At 43.6% G+C, this 25,492-nt stretch overlaps 1 protein-coding gene across 2 annotated transcripts in view; it reads right to left on the reverse strand.

Annotated features, from left to right (window-relative positions):
* Nucleotides 1-25,492, reverse strand: part of LOC116911004 (carboxyl-terminal PDZ ligand of neuronal nitric oxide synthase protein-like) — a 286,728-nt gene that overhangs the window by 44,161 nt on the left and 217,075 nt on the right. For both annotated transcript variants that reach the window (XM_032914731.1, XM_032914730.1), the window contains exon 5: nucleotides 5,090-5,198. In XM_032914731.1, coding sequence (XP_032770622.1) covers nucleotides 5,090-5,198 — 109 coding nt within the window. The remainder of the gene's footprint in view (nucleotides 1-5,089; nucleotides 5,199-25,492) is intronic.

Consider the following 25,492-nt stretch of genomic DNA (forward strand, 5'->3'; position numbering starts at 1 on the left):
TATAAATCTCATCTGCCACAGCGATAAAATACAATGCCTTGATGTGGCACTCAAACTACCTCAGAATCTTAACAAAAATAGAACTGAATACCCATGTTTCTTTAATGCGTTGCTTAAAGCTACCTCAGGAAGGAGTCAAGGAGATAGCTGGGAAAGAGTTTGCCACATAGGCTTGAGGCCTGAGTTTGATTCTCAGACTATATAACACACACACACACACACACACACACACACTCACACACACACACACACACACGGCAGGGGGAGAGGGAGGGAGGGAGGGAGGGAGAGGGAGGGAGAGGGAGAGGGAGAGGGGAGGGAGGGAGAGGGAGAGGGAGAGGGAGAGGGAGAGGGAGAGGGGAGGGAGAGGGAGAGGGAGGGGAGGGAGGGAGAGGGAGCGCATGAGGCATGGTGGCCCAAGTTCATATTTAATTTCAGCACTGGGGAGATCGTGACAGGCATTTCCCCAGGGCTTGCTGGTCAGCCAGCCTAGCCTAAGTTCCAGGATAATGAAGAGACTCTGTTTCAGAAAACAAACTGGATGGCCTCTGAGGAATGACACCAAAGTCGACCCCTGGCCTCTGCATGAACATAAACACCACTCCATATATGCTAAATAAAATGAAGGTACCTTTAGCTTACAGTTATCAAAAGATTAATAAACTGGAGAATGCGTATATTTATACGTGGACCTCTGCATGTAAGGTGCTAAGGGTTCGAAATGATAATTGGGTCAGGATTTTTTGTCTACCACATTACCGATGGCTTGTTTATATACTCTGATAGAGGGGCTGCCCCAGACAATAAATTATTGCCTAGTATACAAAGTTTACTTTTAGAGTGGGTCTGACTTTCAACAGTGACAGGAGATAATACATCATAGAGTTTCCAAGACTAAGCTGTCATCTCAGTACTGTCAGTAAGCATCTGGGGAACAATGGACGATGTAACTCACCTTTCCAAGTGTCACCAGACACGTGTCACCCTTTAGCATAGGACTGTCACCATCCTTCCAAATCTACTGTAAACGCTAAACGACAGTTCAGTTTTACAGCCGTGGACCCCAGTTTGTTGATAAAAGCATGACAAGATGAACTGACTTCTTACCCAAGCCAACTGAACTGTGACTGCAGAAGAAAAAAAATGATTTCAAGGAGCGGCTTTTGCCGTTGGTTGGTTTGTGGAGCTCCCTGCAGCTCCTGCTAACCACTAATAGCTCCCGTGGTGATGTGCTAGGACAGCCATGTGCATGGAATGCATCCTCCTGGGGCTGCGAAGAAATGACAGGAGGGTGACATCCACGCTTCAGGACAGGTAGGGAGAGCAGGCAAGAGACTGCTCAAGATGAGAAGAGCCCTGCAAATGACAGTATCATCATATCCCACAAGGGGGGAAGCACAGGAAACACCAGGTTATTAGGACGTCTTCATCAAGAGTTCTCACTCTGTCCTAGCACCAGTGGGAAGGGCGCTAGGACCGCTTCACCCCAATCCGCATGCAGAATTTGCTCCTTAGAGATCATCACCACCAATTCACAGCACACACAACAACCAGCGTTCCCAACACACCTTATCTGATGGCTGGAGAAAATCCAGCCCAGAGAGGCTCCTGGAGTTTCATGCTTCATGCCACACGAGGAGTGGTCACAGCCCTGAACTGGGAAGCAGGAAGCCTACTTAGTTCTTATCTCAGTGGCATATCCATTGAGCATGTGACCAGGCGTAACTTACCATCCTGGGTCCTTACTTCTGCCAATCAAGTGGGGGCAAAGCACTATTAAGCATATGAGACACTATGGGAGGTCCAGGTCAGAGGATCTACGTCACACTGATTTTGGGCACTCAGAGAATAAAGTTTTTTATATCTAAGCAGTGATTACAGTAAACAACACTACAGACTGGCCTTGGGGAGGGACCAAGGTTACAGTCTTATATAATTCATTCCTATTCTCTCTCTCTCGCTCGCTCGCTCTCTCCCTTCCTTCCTCCTTGCCTCCTGGGTCTACTGACTTCCCATCAACAGTTATCTGACAGGACTCTATTGGTTCACAAACATCCTTGAAATACACGTTTCCTCGGCCCTTTCCCCCCATCTCTTGTCTACCTATGATTTGCCAATTAAAACTCCTTCCCAAGCTATTATCTCTGAAACCAGAAGTGCTTTGTAAGAAAGTTAAACACTTATTGGGAGGCCAACCAGGATGGTGTGCAAAGCCTCCCAGACATACTCCCCACCCCTCCCGAATTGGGTTTCCTTGGTTGAACAATTCTTTGCCCTTTCCTGGCTTGAAATCTGGTCCTCCCGTCTAGAGTTCAGAAGCAACACAGTCACAGTCCAGGCAGCCTGGCAATAATTCTTTTAGCTGCATGGCTACAGGCCAGCATAGGGCCTGAGAACCAACCCCACAAAGAGCTACAGACTCAGCAGGTAAGGGCGAAAAGACTTCAGAAAACAGAAGAGCCAGAGAATGAGACACAGGGCAGAGCTATGAGGTGTGTGGTGGGGGGGGAAGCCAGCAGTGAAGGGAGGCAGAGGACTTGTCTTGGGGGCAGCAGGAACTTGATTTGGTGCCTAATTCCAAGAGCCACATTCTCACTCTGGCTTGGTAGCAGGTCACCCAGTCTGCCAGTGCCACCAGAGTAGATCCCACAGCAAGGCAAACAGAGCCCAGGGTCTCCTTTATCCGTGTTTCTTGTTCAAAATTCTTTTGTTCTGCATGTTTCTCTGGTTCAAGCCCCTGCCCTTCTAGGAGAGCCTCGCACGTCACATAGGGTGAGTATCCATTTACTAACATATGAAATGAAGACACGAAGTTTTGTTTCAACCTTCCTTATGCACACATTATACAGATTAATGAGATTAAACAGTGGGTGCACTTGGTAAATGACTACGTGTTACTCATAACTCAAATCTGTCATTACTGTACAGGTAAGAACTCAACGAGAAGGGGATTTCACTCTTGGGTGGCAGGCCAGACAACACTGTAGACAGTTCAAGTTACATCCTCAGGGACACCTTGAATTCCCTTCCTCTCCTTTTCAGAGCCTTACATCTTCCTAGGCCCTGCGTGTGTACATCTCCAGTGACTAGGGCTGACTTTCTCTCCTTCTTCCTGCTTCAGTCCCCACCAGCCCTCTCATACAGATGACTATGGCCCCCTTACATTTCTTCCCTTTCATCTGTATGGTTATGTAAAAGTTAAGTCTGGCAACGGGTCCGCCTCTTCATCAAAGAGGTTACTTCTTATTTCCTACTGCTGTACCTTGCAGTTCTAGCACTTTCTAGCCCATTCAAGGACGTATTTGAAAGGGGCCTGAGAGCTGGAAATGTAGCTCAATGATAGACCCTTTGTAAAAGTCCCAAACTCCATCTTCAGTATAACCAAGCAAGCAAGAAAGAAAACAATAAATAAATACATAAATGAAAGGCCTGAAAACAGAGTGGGCTAGGCCATAAATTTCCTCAGAGGGTGTGGCTAATTAGCAATGTCTAATTCTTTGCATGACAAGATACCTATATTGTAATAATTGTGATGGTTTGATTTGGTAATTTTTGACTATATAATAGTGTATCTATCTAATCTATCATCTATCTATCTATCTATCTATCTATCTATCTATCTATCTATCCATTGTACTTCAAAATTTGATCTTTTCCTGGACTAACAGTGGACAGTAGGAAATGCTTCTGACACTGGGTAGTGGCAGCCAATGACAGCTCCTGGGAATGGCCCATCGTCCACACACAAGTTATACTATGCTATATTAGATATATTAAATACATTTTCAGCTTATAACATTTTCTATCTAAGATGGGTATATTGTGATAGCATTCCCATCATATGTCAGGAGACTTTGCATATGTAAACTTTGACCTTGTTAGGTATTATTCCCATTTGATAATGACGAAGTAACTACAAATCTATGACAGAAGGTTTAAGGCATAGAATGGGATGCGCAGGAAGAGGACTGCAAGTCTCACAGGAAGCCAGACTTAATGGCTTCTCTCTAGAAGAGGAGACCTGTATGGCCTTAGAAACAGCAGCATCGCTCTCCAAAGCTTCTTCTGAAGGACAATAGTTCCCAGGATACTAACGTATACTGTATGGAAAAAGAAACTGGTTCTGTACCCAAATCAGTTTCTGAAATGCTAGAATAAAGAACTTAAGGGGTTTCTTTAACTTTGGGGCCTCTCAGGAACTTAAATACAGTAATTTTAACATGAAAAATTTTAGATGATAAATGTTAAAAAATGCATTTATTTTTAGGAAATGCTGGTTTTAGAGCATCAGAGAAAGCAGGAAGGGAACAAGACAGGATGCCTGGAATGAAGATGACAGAAATACACTATGCCCATGTATGGAAATGTCATGATAAATCTCATTATTATGCATAATTATATAATTACTATATGCTAACAAGACATATTTAAAGAAAATGCTAATTTTGTCTATCCTCAATATGTCTTCAAAGAAACTGAGACTTAGTGGGGTAGCAATCAGTTTACCACCATTCTGGACTACCATAAGAGGGTGGGCTAAATTCTAGATTTTCTACTCCCTAGAGAGGCACACAAAACCCTAGTTTTGTGTGTCAGGTTCATAGAGAAATGGCAGAGAAAAGGGACACCTCTACAGAAGTATAAAAATTACATTTACTCAGTGTCAAGGTTGTCATATTAAAGTAATTTCTCATGACAACTAACATCATGCCCTAACTTAAGCTGGTGTCCCCAGGTCATGACTTACTAATACAGATGACTCACTGATTTACATGTAAGACTGGGGTGAAGGATCACTTTAGTTAATGCTTCTTTCCTACTGCAAGCTAAGGTCAGCATCATTGCTGGTCCTGTCTATCTGGTCCTCTCTCAAAAGACAATCAATCAGTGGACTAAGTACAAAGTTCAGACGACTCTAAAATCAAAGAGGGTTTCATCATATAGGAGTAATGACAGATGGCTAACCCAGTGCGGCCAGGTCTGCTATTAAAACATCCACCTCCGCCTTCAACAGGGGGACAAGTCAATGACAGATATGTGCTGGGCCCATAAGAGAAAAAGAGCAGAGGCCGGACAACAGCCCCTTTACCTTCTTCTTGGATTTAAAGACATTGCATCTGAAGATATTGCTGGCACCATCTCGAGCAATATAGCTGAAGATTTTCAAGTCTTGGGAGTCATGAGAGACGTAGAAGATCCTGGAGAGAGAGAGCAAGAGAAAAAACACACTGAATGTGGCATTCCCATGTCAACAGGAAACCTCTGGTCACAGAGAGTCAGAAGACAGAGCTCACTAATGCCAAGCTGTCAGAGGAAGTCCTTTTCCTGTGGGATCAAAAAGCCACTATGTAGGAGGCACTTTCCAAGGCTCAACAAACATGGCTGCCCTTGTGACTGACTTCCAGGTTTGGTAGGGTGTGGAGACCACATTATTATTGACTTCCTGCTGAGGTGGCAAACCTATTTTGGTAACTTGTCTGTTGGAAAGGGAAAATAATGTTCCCATCTTTGCCTGAGCAATAAATCTATATTAAACCCAGAGAAATGTATACAAGTTTTCTGCGACCTAATCACATTTATTCCCAAAGAAGTTAACTGGAAAATTAACAATCATGATCGTGTTGGGAAATCAAAAGACATTTGCATTATTACAGGTCTCCTGGTGATAGCGACTCTATTTCCCAACCCCTCTACATAAACCAGGTTTCTACATGTTCACCACATGAGTCTGAAAGCATAAGTAGCCAGGTGCCATTCCAACAGGGGACACTGGGAACTCCTGAGCTCAGAGGGCTTACGTGTGGATGTTGGAGCACAAGTAAAACATGCTATGGTGTGAAATCCAGCAGAATAAGGGACAGAGTGTGGTGGAGTCTGCTGTCTTAGGAAAGATGGACAAGCGATGTCACAGGCATGCAGAGACCTAGATGACATGTTCAATGCAGTCCCAGAGATTGCTGGGCAAAAGCACTATAGGAAGAGGACCCAGAAAGAGCTCAAGCCCTACAGAACACAGAAGGTGCCAGAAGGGCTTGAAAAATGACGAGTTGTGGTTCAAGCTACGAGGTTGCTGGGCTTGTAGGATCCCCTTAGCCTTCTAAATATAACAAACCATATTCATATCAATACAACAGCTGAACTTCAGTTTCTCCTAACTGAACACCAGACCCAGGCTGCTATTCCCCTAGAAAACCTCCCTCCTGAAGACTCTCAGGTTTCTCACACTCAGCCCCTGTGGTCATTCTCTTCCACCCAACCTTGGCGACACAGTGTCCACTCCAGGTAGAACAGGGAACAGCCTTCAGTCCTTTCTCCACTGCAGTCAGTACCCATTCCTCATGACCAAGCTCCTGAGGACACCTTCCCAGTGGGTGTCTACATTTGTTTTTCTCATCTCCATGGTCTGCCTTCGTTTTCATCTTTCATCTGGATTGTTGTAATATCTTCCCCCATGATGTCTCTCTATTACGTACCTTACCGCCAACCCATTCCTTACAGCACCAGCAGTGATCGTTTTAGAAATGTGTTACACTCCACTATTTTTATCCTAAAACCATTTAAAGGCTTCCTACGGCCTGCAGGATAAAGTCCAAACCCCTTCACATGGAGGGTCTGCCCTGTTTGCACCTCATTCCAGAGTCCTGACCTCCCCGGGTCTATAGAACCAGTAGCTCACATCTTGAGTTCCTAATCCCTGGGGACACCCTGGGGATCCTTTAAGACTTGGATCAGAGAAACCTTCTCTTCCCTTCAGCAGTCTGAGCTGCTCAAACCCCCATGGCTCATTCATGTCATAACGTGTACCTCACTATGACATTTGTACAGAAACTCTTTGAAGAACTAAGGACCCATGCTTGGCATCACCCAGGGCCAGCACAGTGACTGGCATGTGAGAGACAGGCACTCCCACCCTCGTTAATGAGAACCTATAATGTAGTCTGCCCAGCTACTCATTCTCTCTGCAGGAAGTCAGGACCAGTTAGTTCAGATGCATTGCACATAAAACTCCTTTGATCAAGTCTTTAATTTATTATGTAATACCCCTAAGGACCAAGAGCTGGATTTAAAAGTGATACAGCAAAGATGAATGTGAACCGGCATGGCAACAAGATACAGAGATGTGGAAAGTGTGCAGGAGCAGTGGTGAGCTAAGGTTAATGTAACCTTAACAGACAAAGATCCTTTTCAGACCATCTGGTGACAACCTCTGCATGGAAGCCATTGCTCCGTTTTGGACCGTAACCTTCTGGCGATCACTCTGCTGGCTGTATCTGAGTTCAGAAGTGTCATGAGTTGCTATAAAAGGTAAACAGTCTCTGTGTAGCCAGAAATAATTATTTGGTTAACGTAGGAAACTTTCTACCAGCAGAACCAAGAAGGAGGAAGCTTTCTCACCATATCTCATTCCTCAGCAAAGGACTACGACTAGAAGTTAAAGGCTCAGCTGTAGACTTTGAGATGCAGAAAAACATACCAAGACCTTATTCTCCATCACTTCATTTGCTTAAGAACTATGGATAAAGGGGTGGTCAAAACAGGGAAAGGAAGAGAAACGTATTTCAGGAATTTACCTCCTCCCCCCTTCTTCCTCTGTCTTTATCATTATCCCTAAGACTAGGATTGTTCTGAACCTGCTTCCAGAAAGTGTCCTGGTCAATCTTCTTACCTTTCACCATAATAAGGTTAGGATGCTAAAGTAGTAATGATTCCAAAATTTTTAAGACTTTGTTTCCTCTTCAAATGCAAAGATCTCTTGCTTTCCTTCATTATATGCATAGAATTATAGCTGTCACTCATTTACAACAGTGAACCTGTACAGAATCTTACATCCATACACGTTCCACAGTGAGTGAGAGCTACACAGTATCTTGGGCAAACTACACTTGGTATTTATCTTCCTGTTGGACTTCAATAGACAAAACTAATAACAACCCACAAGACCCACCACCAATACCTCCCTCCACTTCCTCGACTAATAATTTACAGACACACTTGTATTTCTGTTGAGGGTGATGGTCATAGAATAAAGTAGAATTTCAGATTAAAACATCATCATCATCATCACCACCACCACCATCATCATCATCATCATCAACAACAACCAAAGCCTAACAACCATAAAGAGCAAGCTTGGAACCCAACATCTCCGCCAGTCAAGATTGTCAGTGATCGGTAATTCACTCCCTGAAAAGGCATCTACTTCCTTTTGGGAAGGTTCCCACTGTTTGGAAATGTCACCTTATGTTGATTGGAAATCTACCCACAGGAATTCAGTGAAGGAAAATGGGTAGGAACATTGGCCCTAGGGTGGGACAGACCTAGATTTCAACGAGGCACTGCAGTTGACTAGCTGCAAGGATTCCGTGCTTGGCCATATCTCCGCCCAGCTCTGGCTCCTTGCTCTGTAGCTGTGAAATGGGAGTGGTCACACTGCTGACCCTCATTCCCAGAGCTGAAAGGAAGGATGCAGGGGACTAACTTACAAAGTAGTTGATAAGGGCAGCTGTTCAGACTCCGTTCGTATTTGCCACCGTGGTTGTCTTCTCTGGGACCTTAACTAAACCTTCTCCCCAGTTGACAATGACTTCAACACTTACATCCAACTACCTCATTTACATTTATCTTCTTAATTCCTTTTAAAGGTAAACATTTCCTCTGCCTTCTTCAGTAGTTCAACTACCCCATCTCCAAATCTCTTATTACTCTGGTGGGTTAATACTGCAGAAAGAATATGAACTTTGGGATGAGAAAGATCTAGGATCAAGTCATAGATCTGCTTCTTCCTAGATGTTGGGCTTAAGCAAGACATGTAAATGATACAACCTTTGGTTCCTAAAACATCACAATAACAGCTTCTATTTAATACATAAGTATTAACATAAGTCTATTGCATTTAACCCGAGGCCGCACACACAATGAGCTGCTTACTCGTAAACAGGAGCATCACCTTCCTTGTTAACCTTTTCTGTACACATAACAAGTTGTCATTGATTCCTTGAAATATAGTTCACAGAACCAAATGCACTTTCATAAAGCCATCTACCATCGCAGAGAATATCTTATGGCGATTATTTTCTGAGCCTACGAGCTGAAGTTTCATCACAGTATCCCTGCATTTTCTTTAGTTACAGCTCATACTGTGGTCAGTTCACAGCTTCAAAGCGTTTTTCCACACATTTGCTCTGAGGCAGGTTTTCCGAGCTCATCTGGTACCCGGCTTCTAGGATTGGCTCCTAACGGTCACTGTTTCCTCTTCCAACCTCTCATGGACCATCTGCTCAACCATGTCTTCCAGATTCTGTCCCTGGGTAATGACAAAGCCACTCTTTACTGTTCTTTGACCTAGATGTCCCCTCTTTAAAAGGCAGGATGTCTTCTTATAACCTCATCTATGTGCTGCTCAATGTTACAAAGACAACCAAATGGTTATTTTGGAATCGTGCTCTTCAGGATTCAAGGGACGGAAGTATGGGCACACTAAAAGGAGATGCCTTACCTTGCTTTTATATATATAATATACATTATATATAAAATATATATTATAAATCATATTTATATATTATATAATATACATTATATATAAAATATATATTATAAATCATATTTATATATTATATAATATACATTATATATAAATATATATTATAAATTATATTTATATATTATATAATATAAATAATTTTCATATACTTTATATATTAATATATATTTAAATATAATATATTCCATTATATATAATAGATATAAACTTATGTTGTTCTAAGTCGGGTATGTTCTAGTGTTTCTAAAGTGAACATCAGTTTTCTATTTGACAGGAGGAAGAAAAAACAGAAGAGAGATGATGGGGGGTTTTGACAGTTTCTCCCTGTACACTACCTTTTTCTTCACTTACCCCTGTTCCCTCATCTCCAGCCTTTCCCGTGAGTCTAGTGTCCAGGCTCCTCGCTCTCACTGAAGGCTTTTCTCTTGCACTCATTTTGAAGCCCTGCTTCCACCATAGGGACTTTCCAGTGGACACTCCGTGACGACCGACACAGCTGTGTGGTTGTTCTTGATAGTCTTGTATTCTGGAGCCTTGAATCAACTATGCCATACCTTAGTCTTCAAGTTCTCATCTCTCTAGCCATAATTCCACGTCTTACTGTGTCATCCTTCTCTCTGAGCTCTACAGTGGCATGGGCACTCATACCTGGCTTTACGTGTCAGCTTGGTTGAGCCATGAGACTGGCGCTGTTCTGGGTCTATCTCTGAGATGATAATGTTTCAAACAGTGGACTTGGCAAAGGAGATTGCCTTCCATAGTGTGTGTGGGCCTCAAGTGAAGGCCTGAGCTGAAGAACACAGTGGTTGATCGGGAGGGACTTCCTCCTGCCTGAACATTACTGTAACATTGGTCTTTTCTGACAGCTGGATTTGGACTAAGACATCAGCTTTTGGGATGAAAGTTATATTACAGCTTTCCTAGTTCTCAGGCCTTCAGACTCAGCTGGAACCAGACATCAACTTCCCTGGGTCTCTAGCTTCCCAAGTGCAGATCTTGGGAGTTCTCAGGCTGCAGAATGACGTGAGTGAATTCTTTAAATTATATCTGTGTTTGTGTATGCAGGCATGCACGCATACCCATGTGTGCATGTGTACATAGGCATGTGTATACATACATGCATAGACACATGCTCATTTTGTTGCCTCTGTTTCCTGTAGAACCTTGATTAAGATGGCTATATCCATCAGTGTGTTAGCATCCTTCCTTCAATGCCTCACGTCTCCACTGAGTCTGCTGCGTTTAGAACTCCATGACTGCACAGAATGTGGGAAGTCTTATGCTACCTGCCAGGTTTCCTGTCAGGTCTGTGTTTAGGCTCCTCCCCATCCCAGACTCATAGAGAAGGCTCCACCCCCTTCCTAGTCTCACCTTACCCTCACCCAGGTCTCATCCAGCCATCCCAATGCTGCCATAAGCACAGACCCTGAGACCAGTGGTCTAGATCTGCCAAGGGCCTGTGAGGAAACGTGGTTCCTTCTCTCAGTCGTCATTCTTCAACTTTGAAATGGTAATAGTGGCAACATTGTTCAGTGTGGCAATAATGCCCATATTAGACAATGACAAGCAATGGTAGGCCATGCTGTACAAATATTTGAAACTGTGGAAGTAAGCCTAGAAATATCAAGTGAAGTATAAAGAAACATATTCTTTGCTCTCCTAATATCACTATCTTTAGAGGTAGGACAAGTTAGCCCGAATATGGAACTGTATTAGTCTGTTTTTCATTAATGTAATGGATCTCTATAGCAATGCCGTCTATAAGGAAAACAGATTTATTTATATAGCTCACACACTAGAGGTTGGAAATGTAAACAGAACAATAGCATATGATCTGGTAAGGGTCTACCACAGGACAAAGAATGCATGACTTCTGGTCATACCCTGTCCTTACGAAGCACCTTGTGAACTTTATGCTAGGGGGCTCTACCCTCATAATCTGATCTAATATAATATAATTATTTTCTAAAACCCCACCCCTCAACATTATTGTCAGTGAAGTTTTCACTCAATACCATTAATGCAGTATTTTAGGGATCAAACTTCTGCTTGAGTTTGGAGTGGGATGAGTCAATGACAAATCACATTTGGATCACAATAGGAACAGAGACTTTTCTCTGAAAGTTCTGTAAGACACCGGCACTCCTAACTCAAAAAGGCATCTAACAGGACAGAGGAGAATGAAAGCCCAGGGGAAAAGATAAGAGATGACGTAACCTACAATTGGTAGAGACATAATCACGTCATCTTCTTAAGGGAAATCTCCAGGACGGTAAGTATGAGGTGAAAAACTGTAAACTAGAAAACAGCTCCAGACCAGGTTTGTGATGCTCAATTGTGAAGAGGGGGATCCTTGACTCTGCATTCCTCAGACATCTCAAAGGAGTTTGGCGAGCCAGCCCCCATGGATGTGCTATCCTTGGAGGACCCTGGGAAGAGTTCAGAACAGGTGCTGGGTTGGAGGGAGGCCAATGTCCTCTATGCTTTGCCAACAGAACACACAGAGAATCTGCAGGAAGAAACACAGCCCTCACCCCCACCCTCAGACGCTGCTTGGATACGGGGTGTCTTTTTCTCTTCCCACACAGTGTTTCAGCGTCAGTGCATTTCCAGATGCCTGCCTGGGGTTGTCTCACACTTTCTCCCATGCCACTTATTAATTGTTAGAGTAATCTTAGGATAACATTGACCTTCCTCTGCATTGATCGTTTTTCTCTCTTATCACTGGGTTGGTCTGCTTATCTTTTTCCTTCCCCTGGACTTACGGTGTTCATTATCATTTTGGCTGCTTTTCTTTATTAGCAGTGACTTTGATTTCCATCTTTTTCATCCCCCGAGCTCAAAACAGAAGCAGGATTTCCTCAGATTTTGCTTTCTCAGGGCTGCTATTTGGCCTGAAGTATGCCTGGGGGGAGAAGGGGATAAACCCCAGCAATGATGCCCACAAGTTCTTCATAGAACTTTCATATGATATGTAGGTACTGTGACATTGTCCACTATCTGCTTGTCACTATGAATGGAATATATGTCACCTGCCACAGTAACCTGTAGAAGGAAGTCTGGGGTCCCAGGGCTAGAAGAAACTTTGACAGTCAGACACATTCTCCTTAACTGCCTTGACTGCAGGCACAGAAATACAGACACGGGGATGGCTTATAAGGTCCCTTCAAGGAACAAATATATAAATATCTCTGCTACTGTTGCAAAATATCTACTGTGCACTGGGAGAAAGAAGTAAACACTCTACTGAGTTTTGAAAATGTACCAAGAGCGGACAAATGTACAGTTACTTTTTGAAAGTCTAGTTAAAGCACCCTCGTGGCCTATCTCTGCAGTTAATTTATGTTTTAATTTCACAGCTGTTAACAAGTTCTTTCTTATGTCCCACTCAAATCTCCCCTGCTTTGCTTGAATCAACCACAAAGTATCACACAGCCCTTCCTAAATGCCAAGTGCGTGATAAGTTAATTTCCTCTTGTTCTGTACTTGACAAGCAGGCAAAAGGAAAGAAAAAGACCCAGCATCCCTTTTAAAAAGAAACACCATACAAAAATCCTTTTCATGTACTTCAAAGCTTTCTCTCTTTTCCAACACTTAGGGTGTCTTAAAAATAACTTCACCTGCTGTTGGCTGTCAAGACCCGAATCCACTTATACAACCAACCAATTCTCTTTCCTCTAAGGCGGTATTAGCATTTGCATATGCAGGATCTCCCAAAGGCTCAGGTGTCGGAGGCCTGGTCCTGAAGCAGAATCCAGAGGTAACTTGATCATGAGAACCCAAACCTTGTGAAGAATCATCCACTCATAATCTCTAAATATTATTATATTATGTTATATAATCCATAAATCGATGATGTCATGGGGAGATGACAGAAACGTAGAGGTTGAACCAAGCTGGAAGAAGCAGGTCATTGGGGACACGTCCTGGAAGGAAATCCTGCCCTCAGTCCCTTCTTCCTCTTCCTTCTTTCCTCACTGCCTCTCTCCATGCCTCCTTTCTTTGCTTCCTGGCTGCCACAAAGGGAGAAGCCTCTCAGTTTGCCCTTCTGTCACATCTTCCTGCTTTGACACAGGAAGCAGGAGCGGGTAAAAGCAGTGGAACCAGAAGGACTTGAACGGAAGGCTTGGTCACAGTTATTGTTCTCAACTATTTTGTCACAGAGATAAAAGTCAACGCTGTCGATACACTGAGCTTGCTCATATTTGCCCAGGGTAACCCTTGCTTTTTCTCTACATTTCAGGGTGCTCACACTTCCTGAAGACTCTTTTTCAGAAACAGGATTTCCAGCCAGAAGCAGAAAGCAGAGAGAAAAGCAGTAGCTCTACTCTGATTGGTACATGTTGAGGGCCTACATTGCAGACTCCTCTCCATTCTTCATGGGCAGTTTTCCCTCTTGTTTGCAAGACAGTGAACATGGTCCTTCGAGTATCCCATGGAGAGAGGCATGTGATAGGTATTCCCAGTGAAAAAATCATACACAAAAGTGTACACCTTTGCCCCTGGGGTCCCCATATGTACACTGAGACTCCCATGTTGTAGAGAAATAGCAGATCCAACAACTGCCACATGTGACACAGCAGCTCTACCATTTCAAGCAAAGCAACACTCTGAGACTTGGTAGTTTCAATTGCAAATGGGAGAAGAGGCCCATTATATTATTCAGAGAATAAGATTATACAATGTAGACTGTGAATGTGTGTCTCTTTTTGCTATTTTGTAGGTTCTTCATGGGTTCCCCCAACTGTCTCCTAACTTCTTCTCTTGATCAGCTCAGGGTCATCTGGTTCAACTGCCTTCTCCTCTCTAGTCCTACTCAATCTTTCTTCTGCACCAAGCACCTTCTTTAACCTGGCTCTCTGACCCTACTCTTCTGCTACCTGGACCCTTCTCTTCTTGCTCAGCCTGTGTTGGCTTTCCAGAAATCCAAGAAGCAACCGACACTGGAGGTCATAGGGTCAAGCAGTTCTAATGGCTAAACCTTCCCAAAGGGCCAGTTAACTAACAACTGGGGATCCTTCAAGGGCCAGGCACACAAAATATGCCACACTACAGGTGTGGGCACCTCAGTCAGGGTCCTAAAAGCAGGTGCATTACTTGAAAAGTCTGAGGAACTATTGATAAACGACAGGGCAGAGTATGGGGGCATCCCCGAGGACAGAGCAGGTCTCCTGAGCATCTTCAGCACCCTAAGATCTAAGGGATGATGGAAATTTGCAGAATCCAGAGAAAACCGTATGCCCCACTGCAGGAAGTCCATAATGAATTCATAAAAGGTAATCTCTCTAGGCAGGGACCATGGTGGCGGCCATGGAAAGCTGTCAATCACAGAAAACTCTCCTTACACTAGACACTGAATGCGGAGAGGAACAGAGTCAGGAGATGCTGTCCATTCATGGGCAGGAAGCACCAGGGCATGCCAAGGATGTGTAGGAGCTGGACAAGAAGATTATCAGCACTGATAGTGGCGACGCCAGTTGAGTAACTCAGAGCTTACCTCAGGAACTGAGGCTGCTGGTGGGGTTCTGAGCAGGGTAATGGGGTAGCTGAAGTCAGTATGATAAATGGCTTGGAGGAGGAGAGTAACAAAAGGCTTGCTAATAAAGAGGCTGCCACAACATGAAATGTGTGGGTGCACAGTGGGGGTCAGGACCTGGGGCTTGCCCGGTGGAAAGGCTACATCCATGGATCCTCTTCTCCCATTCAACTCCTAACAGAGATTACTAAGAGACCTCATTAACAGTCTCTATTTATGTAGAGAGCAGAAGAGGAGTCGGCAGAGGAAAGACTAGGAGAGCGGGAAGGAAGCAGATGAGCATCACAAGAGCCAGTGGATTCAGGGACGGTTCAGGAGGACTGAAGGGCCACATCAAGTGTTGCTCAGAGATCACAGGGGGTGCAGATGGAAAGAGACTTAGTGTCAACCTCACTGGAGTCCAGTGTGGTCCCAGTGCAGACTTGGGAGACCCAGTTAAAAGGAGCTGAAAAGCTCAAGAGAGTTTTGGAAAGACAGACAGCAAATGCATTTAGTGAAGAAGCTTAGCAGCAGCAGGGCAAGACAGGTTGAGGAACATCTTTCTTTTATAAGAGTGTGTTAACAGAGAGGGAGGGAGGGAGGAAGGAAGGAAGGAAGGAAGGAAGGAAGGAAGGAAGGAAGGAAGGAAGGAAGGAAGGGAAAGACAGAAAGACAGACAGACAGACAAAAAGACAGAAAGGAAGGAAGGAAGGAAGGAAGGATGAAAGGAAGGAAGGAAGGAAGAAAGACAGACAGAATGAAAGAGAAGAGTGGAGGAGGGAGGGAGAGAGGAGTACATGAGTGAGTTTGGACAATAGCTTAGTAGGTAAAGTGACTGAACCTAAGTTCAATCCCAAAAATACACATAAAAGGTGCTGGGTGCACATACACACAGGCACAGGAAGAGAGAGAGGTGGCAGGGATAGGGAGAGAGAAAGATAGGGGTGGGGGTGCAGAGAGACATGGAGACATGGCGACAGAGACACAGAAACAGTAGAAAACAGTCTCAGGATTCAGAGGAATTACAGGGCAGATGATGGCTCAAGTTACAGGGAAGCAGCAGAAAACAGAATCCCAAGGAGGATTCACCTCAAATTCCAGAGGACAACCTGCTATCAGGGTGGGTGCTGGTCCTACCCTTGCCTTGACTCCTCTCCCTTCCCTCAGGTAGTTCTTTGACAGCCTTTGCAGCAGCCAAGCTTTTCCCTGTCAGGGAGCTGGAGCTGTTTGACGTGGAAATCTGAGTGGGGCTGGTAGAAGCAGGAGGTCAGCACGGGTTTGAGAATCTTGTCCTGATCAAAGCCACGGATGACTTCATTGCCCAGGTCTGCATTTCACCTGCCCGTTACTGAGGTGACTTTTCTGAAGGTGAGGAGAACTGGCAGAAATATGACCTGGGTCTGAAGGAAAGCATGCAGAATCAGAAACATTTTGCTGCTGTCTCAGAGAAGAGATGCAGGTTTGTTTGTCCTGCCACTGGACTCTTGAGGAATGGGGCTTATGTAAACACGGGGGTTGGATACACCAGGAGGCCAGGCACCAGGCACCAAAGGCTCTCATGGGACCTGGCTTCTTAGCACTTGGAGTTTCTCTTTTACATTTAGCTTGTCACATTCTTCTTCATCAACTGAGGTGTCTGACAGGCTTAATTATTTCCTTAGGGCTTTGTCTTTCCTTCAGTTAACAAAGGCAACTGGGAAGATTTGGGCTTAGCTCTTCTCCTAATAAAATCCTTACACATGGACACACTCACACATGTGCACACACCAAGATTTGGGTATGACAGCAGGCTGACCAGACCACTGTCCTACTATTTCCACAGGGGCCCGAAAGTATAGGAGGAAACCTACCTGTTGCTTCTCCCATTTTCGAAGGTTAATTATGTGTTAACAGTAGATAAGTATCCTATGTACCCATCATAACTATTGGGGGCTGTCATTGGGGGGGCTTTCTACTTATGTCCTGCAAAAGAAAATATTTTATGAGGGTCTACTGGTTTTCATGATTTCATCATCTCACCTACTCTTTAAATGTCATGAATTATCACTGAAATTGTAACAAACAGAACAGAAGGTGAAATCAGAGGTCAAGATGATATACAATTAAGAAGAAGGGTGGGCATTTTTAAAGGCAGCCTGCCCAGTGGTTAATCCCACAGCAGTTAGAGGTGCCGGGCTCTCCGAGAGATAGTGAACACAATCATCTGACTCCTGTTTCTCCATATTCTTTGAAATAGTAGTGAGTTAGCATTTTGTTTTCAGTTAGGACACATACTCTCATGGTCTAACATTAATGTTTGTTTCCCTTACCAGACACTTTCACACAGGGGAGACAGCCACCATTCGGAGAATGGTTGTACAGGTTGAGTGGTTAGTTCATTTGTTTATTCAGTCTTAGACCTCTGTTTGCAGAAGGATCATTCTGACTCCCAGGGGATTTTGTAAAGATTCAAGGAGAAATCAATTAAATTGAGCAAATATGCATTGAGCGCTACTATGTGTAAGAGAGAGAGGTCAGGGAATCCTGACGATTAGGAAGTTGAGATTCCATTTCCCTACAATCTAATTTTATTTATTATTTGGGCTGTGAGGGAGGGAGGGCAGGAGGGAGAGCATGTGCCTCAGTATATGTGTAGAGGTCAGATGACAATTTTCTGAGTTACATCTCTCCTACCACTCTTACATGGGTACTGGGGATTGAACTCAGGTCTTTAGGTTTATACAGTAAGTGTTCTTACTCACTGAGCTATCTTGCTGGCCCTCAAATATTGTCCCTACTAAAATGTACTGGACAGATAATCAACTATTACTGATTATCTTAAGAGCCATCCTGAGATATGTAGCAAGTAACAAGCCAGCCAAAACTATATAGCAAGACACTGCCCACCCCCCCGCCAAAAAACCCCCAAAATCAAAACAAAACCCCAACCAAACAAACCCACAAAGCAAAAAAAAGTATAAGAGATTTCCATTTCGAAGGTAGGGATGAAATCAGGAATTCCCATTGGGTGTTGATATTTAAAATAAATCTTGAAAGATGAATAAGAATCTGACAGGCAGAAATGTTAAACCAAACACAGAGAATATTTAATTAATCATAGTTTGATCTTGGCTGCTGCCAGCAACTTAGAAAATCTCAAAGTGACTTGATAAAGGACATAGGCCTTGCAGACAGGCCAACTCTTATTCACTCCATCTCAACCTTTATTTCATCCCATTACCTGCCCATTCTACCCTTCAATCCAATTATGCTATTCCATCATCCCATCCCATCCTTCATCCCACCCTATCCCATCACCCCACCCTATCACCCCATCCCATCACCCCGTCCCATCATCTCGTCCCATCATCCTCCATCATGTCCCATCTCTTCCCATGCCCCCACCCTTGATTTCTATGTATAACCCTTCTAGTTTGAGGAACTACCAGAAAGAAAACCCAAAGTCAAAATCTGGCTTTGCTCCCTACTGTGATAAGACACAAGAAAGAGCCCAGGAGAGCTTACCATCAGTCTAGAACACAGGGTACTGCAATAGTGTCTAGACTGGTCTTCAATGCCAAGTGTCTTAAGTGGCCTCTAGAAGTTGTCTATTACTATTAGAGATCCGTCAGTGATGGTCACCACATCAAGGGCAATCTTCATTTGCCTTTAATGTGGTCACATGGTAGCGTTTCCCATGAATCATTATTACTTGGTCTCTGGAAAACAGCTAGCCTTACCACTATATTACCAACATTTTGCCTGGTTTTTAGACTTGTATGTATGCCAACTTCCTCATAATCCAGAAGGTTCCAGAGACACTGAGAATACCATAAAGGCTACTCCTTTAAAGCTCACTGATGTAAGATTATTTTGTTTTTGAACAACAAAACTCCACTATATCTAACAAGATATAAATGACTCCTAGATTGGTGAGGTAAAATCATCATCATTTAAACAATTAAATTATTAAGAAAACTAGATAGCTTTGATTTTTGTTCTGTGCTTACCAGCTCTTTTTTTTAGCCTCAGAAGTAGAAATGCTGATGGAAAAATCTTTGCCTTAAATGAAACTTTTTAAAGATGGTACTCAACGCTTCATGGCATGAAAGAATTGTAAGTTCACAAATTTTCTTACAATAGTAGCTCACATCTGTAATCCCAGCACTTGGAAGGCTGAGGTGAGAGAATGGCTGGGAGTATACAAGTATAGTCTTTCTCCCAGCTTCAATCAGAGTTTCAAAGATACTTGATATCCTAGCAAGTGTCAAGACTACTCAATGGCCTCCTAGGCCAATGCCTGCCTAGCATCAGGGAGGAAGGGGTTTTCCTTTGCACACATTTCCCATCTGAGATTCTTCAGGGCCACCACACAAACTCTGAATCAATTCTCTTTGCATATTTAAGAAGGAGAAAAATGAAGCATTGAGCAATGAAAGGCACTTTGTGGCAGAACTGGGTCCAGCCTGGCTCCCCAGGTCCCTGCTTCTTCCTCCACAGAGTAATCCTCTTGCTGGAAGACAATGTTAATTATGTGACATTACCTAAGCTGGCATAATTGAATTTTTCATCATTAGTGTAAAAGATACCCTATAAGGCCAGGCCCAGAGGGGATGCTGAATCTGCCTGTCTACTCTCTCAGTAGTGGGCTTTGTATCCACTACTCTTGGGCTGGGCTTTAGGCAACCAAAATGAATTAAAGGACAAAGCCCCTGTGATGATTTGAATGAGAATGGCTCCCACAGGCTTGTAGATTTGAATGTTTAGTTCCCAGTTGGTAGAACTGTTAAGGAAGAATTAGGAGGTGTGTCACTGGGAGTGGGCTTGGAGGTTTCAAAATCCCATACTGTCCCAGTCTCACACTCTGTCTGCTGCCTGTAAATCAGGATATAAGCTCTTGGCTACTGCCCCAGCGCTATGCCTGCCATCATAGTCCCTGCCATGATAATAATGGACTGAACCTCTGAAACTGTAAGCCAACCAAGAGGGTAAATAAACTTAATAGCCTTTTCAATCCAAGCAGTTTAAGGATTTTATTTATGAATTCACTTATTTTGATGGTGTTAGGGATCCAACACAGGATCTTTGTAATTTTTTTTTTTGTAGTTTTAGATTTTATGTGTGTGTTGCCTGTATAATGTTTTGCTTTCATATATGTATACGTATACATACATACATACATACACACACACACACACACACACACACACACACGAAAGAAATAAATATACTACATGTATGCCTGGTGCCTCAAGTGGTCAGAAGATGGCACTGGATGTCCCCGATAGCTGTGAGTCACCATGTGGGTGGGTACTGGGAAATGGAATCAGGTTCTGTACAAGTACAATAAGTACTCCCAGAATAACACAGGATCTTGCACATGTTAGTCATGTACTTTATCTCTGAGCTAGGCCCTCAGCCCTGAAGTAATGTTTTAGCAGAGCAAAGGAGAAGTTCTAGCCTACCCTACCTCTGTCATATGGTCATACTGAATACCTGTTATAAACTAAGGATCTTTCCAAGTACCAGAGCTATAACAGTAGACAAATCAGGTATTGCCCCTGCCTTCACAGCACTTATGCTAAGAACACGATACAAAGCTCGATCCTTTTACCAGGAGTGAATTTCCAATCAAGTGGGATGCCACAAGAGACAGAAAGGACAGCTGTGAAAGTGTTGGCGTTCCAAGTGGAGGTCCCTGGAACCCCTCGCACTCCTTTACTTACCCTCTCTACTCAGACGTCGCTGGTCTGTCCATGACTAGAACAGCTCACAGGTTGATGTGTTTCACCTGTATTGGCCAGACACTGATATTTCCTATTATATTCAGATGACTGGGCAGTCTTTCCTGTGTCCGTCCCATGGACATGAGTGTCTATCCATGAGTGTCTTACAGCGCACTCCAAGGCAGGTTGGACTTCCTACAATGCTACTTTCGCTTCAGCGCATTCAGAGCCAAACTCACCATGGGGAAAATCACAGTGCAAAATTATACTGAACTTTGAAAAACACAGCATATTCATATATTTGCATCCTAAACAGGGAGATAAGATGGATACAACATAAGTTATTGATGACAGAGTGAGTATTGTTAGTTTCTCCCTTGGAAACATTGATATATTATCTAGTCAGTTAAAAAACTTATTTGAGGACTGGCCGGAGGGCTCAGCAAGTGTCTTAGTGACACTTTCTACTACTGTGACAAAACATCACCACTAAAAGTAACTTGAGGAAGAAAGGGTTTACTTCTGCTCACAGTATTAGGTCCATCATGGAGGGAAGTCAAGGCAAGAGCTTGAGGAAGGAACTGAAATGGGAGCTATGGAGAAATGCTGCTGACTGGCTTGCCCCAATGGTTTGCTCACCCTGTTTTTTTATACAACCTAGAACTACCAGCCCAACTTTGGTACTGCCCATTAGGATTTTGGCTTTGCCACATCAACCATTAATCAAGAAAATGCCCAAAAACTTGTCTAGAGGCTAATCTAATAAAGGCACTTTCACAACTGTGATCCCCTCTCCCCAAACATGCCTAGGTTTGTGTAAAGTTGACCAAAACCAACCAGTACAGTACTTGCTGTACTGACCCAAATTTGATGCCAGGAACCCACATCAAAGTAGAGAGAACCAATTCCACAAAACTGTGCCCTGACTTCCATGTGTGTGTCTCATCCACGTACATACAAATCATGCATGCATACACAATGATAAATTAATGTAAAAAGAACTTGGGTTTGCATCATATTTCCCTAAACACCTGCTCCATCATAGGAGTTGAAGCCAGAGTGAAAGCCTTGGATAGGGGCAAAGTCCTTTAGTATTAACATTCCCATTGATTTCTATAGAGTAGCATATACTGGCATCGGAAAAGAGGTAATGAAAGCAAAGGAAGAAAGATGAAAAAAAAGGTCAGACACATTTCTAGTAGAGCATGTGGCTGCAATCAATGATTTATAAGTCCTCAATCCTTGCTGGAAACTCAATGTCCATCTAGGTGTTTACTGAGACTCACTATGCACCAATGAAATACTGGGGACCCTTTTGCCCTGTGAAGAGGAATAAAGACTCAATATAGAACTTGCCCAGCAAAGAAGGAAAAGACTGCCCATAACTCTATAGCAATGAGAACAAAGGGAGGAGAGATAAAATAAACAGAACTAAAAGATAAACAAAGTGGCAGGGATGTAGTTGAAATGATGCAAAGGAGACATGACCGTGTATTTTGACACGTGAAGAAAATATACAATGAACACAAAAGGAGCTGGTTTTATGACGTATATCAAAGTCAGACCATGAGGAACTAACCGTAAGACAGGGTTCTGATGAAGATAGGACCATGACATGGGGGAAGGAAAGAGGGCTGGCAGAGGATATATTCTTGCATGAGATCATCAGGACTCAAGGGTGGTTACTTCAGGGCAGGGACGGCTGAACATATGTGAGGAGAGGCAGAGAGCCTGTGGAGACCGAGCCAAGGAGAACCAACTGCAGCTGAGGCTGAGCATAAAAGGAAGGAGCATCCAGGACAGACACATTGCAGGGGTATGAAGATGCTCTAAGGCACGAGGAAGGCCGCGGAATCTCATAGAGGAAGGGGTCTCCCACAGGCTATGAGGGTGTAGTGTTGACAAGCAGAAGAAGGTGAAAAGGGTTAGGGCATTAGTGAGGGGGATTTCTCCCAGAGTGAACAGGGATCACAAGAGCAGTCCTGGGAGGTAATAGATGCCAGACAGAATGAATGCTCTCCCCTTCTTCTTGTCAGTTCTTTTCATAATGTTCCCCATGCAGAAAATTGGGTGAGCTATTCTTGCTCATGCATATGTATGAGACACTGTAAAGGAAAGGTCTCAACGCCGGAAGAAATAAAAACATCAACTCTTCATGAAGCATTACTCATGGTTGGAGTGACAGAACAATTATCTTTGTCAAATGAGCTGGCCAGAAAAGCCATAGGAGAGTTAGGGAGAAAACCCTATGCCTGGCTGCCTTCTTGCTCCAGATTGGGGTTTTTCCCGTTTAGCAGGGGATCCATAAGTAGCCGTATGATGGAGGTAAGAGCTGGAGGAGGGGAAAGTACTCATCCTTTTAGAAACAGTCCAGGAAGCTGCAGATAACCACAGTCACTAGGAGATATCATAAGCAAGGGCTGGCTCAAGCTCCAGGTCTATACCTCCTTCCATGACCTTTTATGAGCCTTTGTAGCTTGGGTTCCATCTAGAGTACATTGGGAATCGAGAGGAGGGACTGAGTTGTGAAATTGTGGTGGTCTGGAAGAAAGTGCTATGGTTTGGCGGTGTCCTTAATAGTGCATATATAAAGACATGGTCCTTACTGGTTGTTGATGGAATCTTTGAGAAATTAGGTCCTTATAAGAGGCTCCTTAGGTCAATTGGCGATGACCCCCAAAGGGACTACAGAATCCACACTCGTTCTCTTTCTGCTCCCTGGCTCACCTGACCAGTAACTCTGATGTGTGCCTCGGTCATAAGCAACCTCCACTAGAGGTTCAAACCAATGGAGCTGTCTGAACCGTGAATTGAATAAACCTCGTCTTACTTTATAAGAAACATGGGTTGAGTATTTGTTGTTGTGTCTGAGATTTGACTAATGCAGAAAGGATGTGTGGTGATTTGAATAGATATAGTCCCCATAGCCTCATGTGTTTGGAATGCTTGGCCTCATGTGTTTTGAATGAGTGGCACTATTAGGAGGTGTGGCTTTATTAGAGTAGGTGTAGCCTTGCTGGAGGAAGTGTGTCAGTGGGGGTAAGCTCTCAGGTCTCCCATGCTCAAGCTATGCCCAGGGTGGTACACATTCTCTCTGCTGCTGCCTCTGGACTAAGATGTAGGACTCTCAGCTCCTCCATCACCATGCCTGCCTGCACACCGCCATGCTTCCCACCATGATGATAATGGACTAAACCTCTGAGACCATAAGCCAGCCCCAGTTAAATGTTTTCCTTTATAAGAGTAGCTCTGGTCATTGCTGTCTTTTCACAGCAATAAGACCCTAATTAAGACAGGATACTGTGGAGCAGAATCATCCCTGATTCTAAAGAGACAGTATAAATTTCTGAGAGTTTTAAGGGTACTGAAAATGTTTTTCTTTGGCCTCATCAAACAAGAGAGTGACTAATGATTAGTGCTTCTACCGTCTCTCATAATGACATGATCCTACCTATATGTCTCAGTTCGGAGTTGTGTGTAATTACATGCCTAAAAATAGTAGCGCTCCAAAGTTTTACAGACTTTACAGACTGCCAATCTCTGTCTCCTAGGAAGCATTCCCCCCTCCCTTCTGTGAGGATGGTACCGTTTCTTCTCCTTAAAATAGATCTCTGCTTCACCTTATCATTAAGCTCCAATTCACCACATCACGATTCTTTTTGCCTCTGCCAAATGACTGAAAGGTTCTATCCACACCCTTCACCAAGACAGCTCTTCCCACCACCCACCCAAATACCCTCACATCTTCTTTTCTTCTGTCTCTACTCTCCTTGATCCAAACTCCTCATCCTTGCCCCAGAATGGGTGTTCTCCTCACCTACTTCTCAGCTCCTCTACAAAAGTTACCTAGGACTTTTTCCTGCTTGATTTTTCACAGTTAATATGCTTTAAGGAGTTCTTTCTAAGGTTTAGTCCTTGACAGGCTCTTAACATAGTCTTAACAATAATTCAGTGTTCTCTGGCTTCCATTGTTCTGAAAAGTATGTTTCTTTACAGGTGCTGTAATTTCTTTTCTGTTCCTGCAATAAAATACCATGACCAAGAGCAACTGAGTGAGAAGGGCTATATCTGACTTGCAACTCCAAGTGATACCCATTACTTTAAGAAGCCACAGTGGCAAGAGTTTGAATTAACTGGTCACATCACAATCATACTCAAGAGCAAAACAGGGAGACAAATACACCCATGCTGAGTAATTGCTATTCATCTATCATTTTCTACTCTTATAGGGATCAACAGCCCATGCCTAGAGCATGATGCTGCCCACAGTGGGCTGGTTCTTCACACATGACTTAACAATCAAAACCATTCCCCAATGACACACCCACAGACAAATCCTCAATCAAGCCTTGTTTCTCTTGTGAATCTAGGTTTGCCAGATTGACTGTCAACTCAACACAAGCTATAGCCATTTTGGAAGAGGGATCCTCACTTGAAAAAATATTCCCAAAAGACTGGCCTGTGGGCAACACTTTGTTGCATTTTCTTTATTGATGATGGATGTAGGAGGACCTAGCTTAGAATGGGCAGTGCAAGCCTTGCGCTGGTGGTCCTCGGTGCTATAGGAAGGCAAGCTGAACAAGCCATGAAGAATAAGCCAGCGTCTTTAGTAATAGGGTCTTAGCAAACAGTTCTGGTGGGTAACAGTGGAAACTGCCTGTTTTGTTCTGGGAACTTTAGTTCTGTTCCTAGACCTTGACTAATACAATTAACATGTAATATATATTAGTT

This window comes from Rattus rattus, chromosome 10 (assembly GCF_011064425.1).
Source record: "Rattus rattus isolate New Zealand chromosome 10, Rrattus_CSIRO_v1, whole genome shotgun sequence".
Lineage (NCBI taxonomy): Eukaryota > Metazoa > Chordata > Mammalia > Rodentia > Muridae > Rattus > Rattus rattus.